General features: G+C 42.7%; 1 protein-coding gene across 1 annotated transcript in view; it reads right to left on the bottom strand.

The window, feature by feature from the left end:
• Positions 1-2,016, bottom strand: part of LOC111816871 (dynein heavy chain 12, axonemal-like) — a 72,473-nt gene that overhangs the window by 40,812 nt on the left and 29,645 nt on the right. The window contains exon 4 of the mRNA XM_023715723.1: positions 239-389. Within this exon, the coding sequence (XP_023571491.1) occupies positions 239-389 (151 nt within the window). The remainder of the gene's footprint in view (positions 1-238; positions 390-2,016) is intronic.

Below are 2,016 nucleotides of genomic sequence, written 5' to 3'. Positions count from 1 at the left end.
GGTTTCAGTGGGAATTAAATTTCAAGAATTTGGGAGTGCTCAAAAACATTTAAACAGTAAAAACTAGGCTAAGAGAATGTTATAATTTGTGGACCATATGCTTTCCAGAGATTTTGGATGTTCTGCGAGGGTAGAAAAGACACCTGATCTTAGTTCCTGGTACACAATTACTAAAATCTCAGGATTTCCTCTTTTACCATTCATAATCAATGTTCAAAGTGTACAATAAGGCACTTACTGGCCATGGGGTCTGCTCCTGGAGACAGCACAAAGATTAAGGGGATGGTACAGTTGGAATCCAGGTAACTCTTCGCCAAATCGAATGGTGGAGGCTCCACAAACTTTTTCCCTAGTTTGTCGGTTACATAATTTGTTATAGCTGGAGTTATCTGATGTAGAAAAACAATATGCTCTTTGCAATACTTTTCATTTCATACAACAGCTTTCATTATTATTATTTTTGTTTTTGTTTTTTGGTCTGTGATACCGGGGATTGAACTCAGGACCCTGCACTTGCCAGGCAAGTGCTTATTCTACTGAGTTATCTCCCTGGCTCTTGCTTTGATTCTTATTGAAAAACAACAAATAATATAATTTTAATCTACTGGACAAGAAAAACACACATTTCCTTTTTATCTAGAAAGTATCTTTAAATTGTTAGGACAAGGATTAAATGAAAAATGGGCAGAGGAGATGAAGCACTTAGAAAAAGAGATACAAATGGATCTTAAGCATAAGAAAAACTCACATTCAGTATAGCAGAGACCACAAACTATTACTTTTGCTTCTGCTTGGTAATAGAACCCCAAGGTTTTTCCATTTCTTCCAGTTAAATCACCATGTGACTAAATTCTGACCAGAGGAATACCAGCAGAAATCACATACGGAGCTTCCAGATCGTGTTCTCTAAGAAGCTGTTTGCTTCCAGCACTTTCCTTCATCCTCAGGTGTGGTGTGCGTGAGTGAGCTCAGTCTTGCTGTTGGGGGCACGTGCTAAGGGGCTTTCCTAGCAAGCATCTGAGTTTCTGAGTGATCTCAGGAGCTAAGTGGCCCTGCCAGCCCTTGATTGTTTGCCTTTGGGCTGTTAGGAGAGACATTAACTTTTATTTTATTGAAGTGACCATATTTTAGGTCTCATTTTACAGCAGCTTTGTTTGTTTTGGTTTTTTGTCTTTTTGAGACAAGGTCTTATTATGGAGTTCAGGTCCTGAGCTCACTTTGTAGCCCAGGCTGGTCTTGAACTCACAACAATCTTTCTGCCTCAGCCTCCTGAATGCTGGGAGTGTGATGACTACCCTTATATTTATAAGAAAAACTTAAATTATAACTTCATTTAGATGCAGTTTTTCACTTATCAGAATACTGTATACATGAGCCATGAGCCAAAGATGACCCATATTATGGTTCACATATGAAATGTCCTCCGATAGCTCTTGTGCTGAAGGCTTGGTCTCCAACACAGCAGTGTTCAGAGATAGGGCCTCTGGGAATTGACCTCATCATGAGAGCTCTAACCACCCATGAATAGGTTCACAGCTTAATGGGTTACCAGAAAAAGGCAGAAGTTTTAGGAGATAGCTCCTAGCTGAAAGAATTGGGCCTTGGGGTGTGCCTTTGAAGGTACATTGTGTCCCAGTCCCCTTTGCTTCTAGTTACTGTGAAGAGAGTAGCTGTGCTCCACCACACCCTCCGCACCATAATGTTCGACCTTGTCCCAACCCCACAGCAATGGGGCCAAGTGATCATGGACTAAGATCTCTGACACCATGAGCCCAAAGAAACAATTCCTCCACGTAGCCTGCATACTCAGATCCCGCTGCAGTGGGAAGCTGACAGACAGCTTGTGAGTCCCGGATGCCCAGGCATTTGGTCAATCAATAGCCTGGTCCTTCCGCCACAGCAACCATTGAAAAAGAGTAGCCATGGCCCTCCGCTATCCCATGGCCGTGGGCCTTAACAAGGGCCACAAGGTGACTAAGAATGTGAGCAAACCGAGGCACAGCCGCCGCCGCGGAC

Source organism: Octodon degus, unplaced genomic scaffold (assembly GCF_000260255.1).
Source record: "Octodon degus isolate 3935 unplaced genomic scaffold, OctDeg1.0 scaffold00043, whole genome shotgun sequence".
Lineage (NCBI taxonomy): Eukaryota > Metazoa > Chordata > Mammalia > Rodentia > Octodontidae > Octodon > Octodon degus.
The sequence above is the reverse complement of the archived record's forward strand: the minus strand, read 5'-3'. Positions and strand labels throughout refer to the sequence as shown.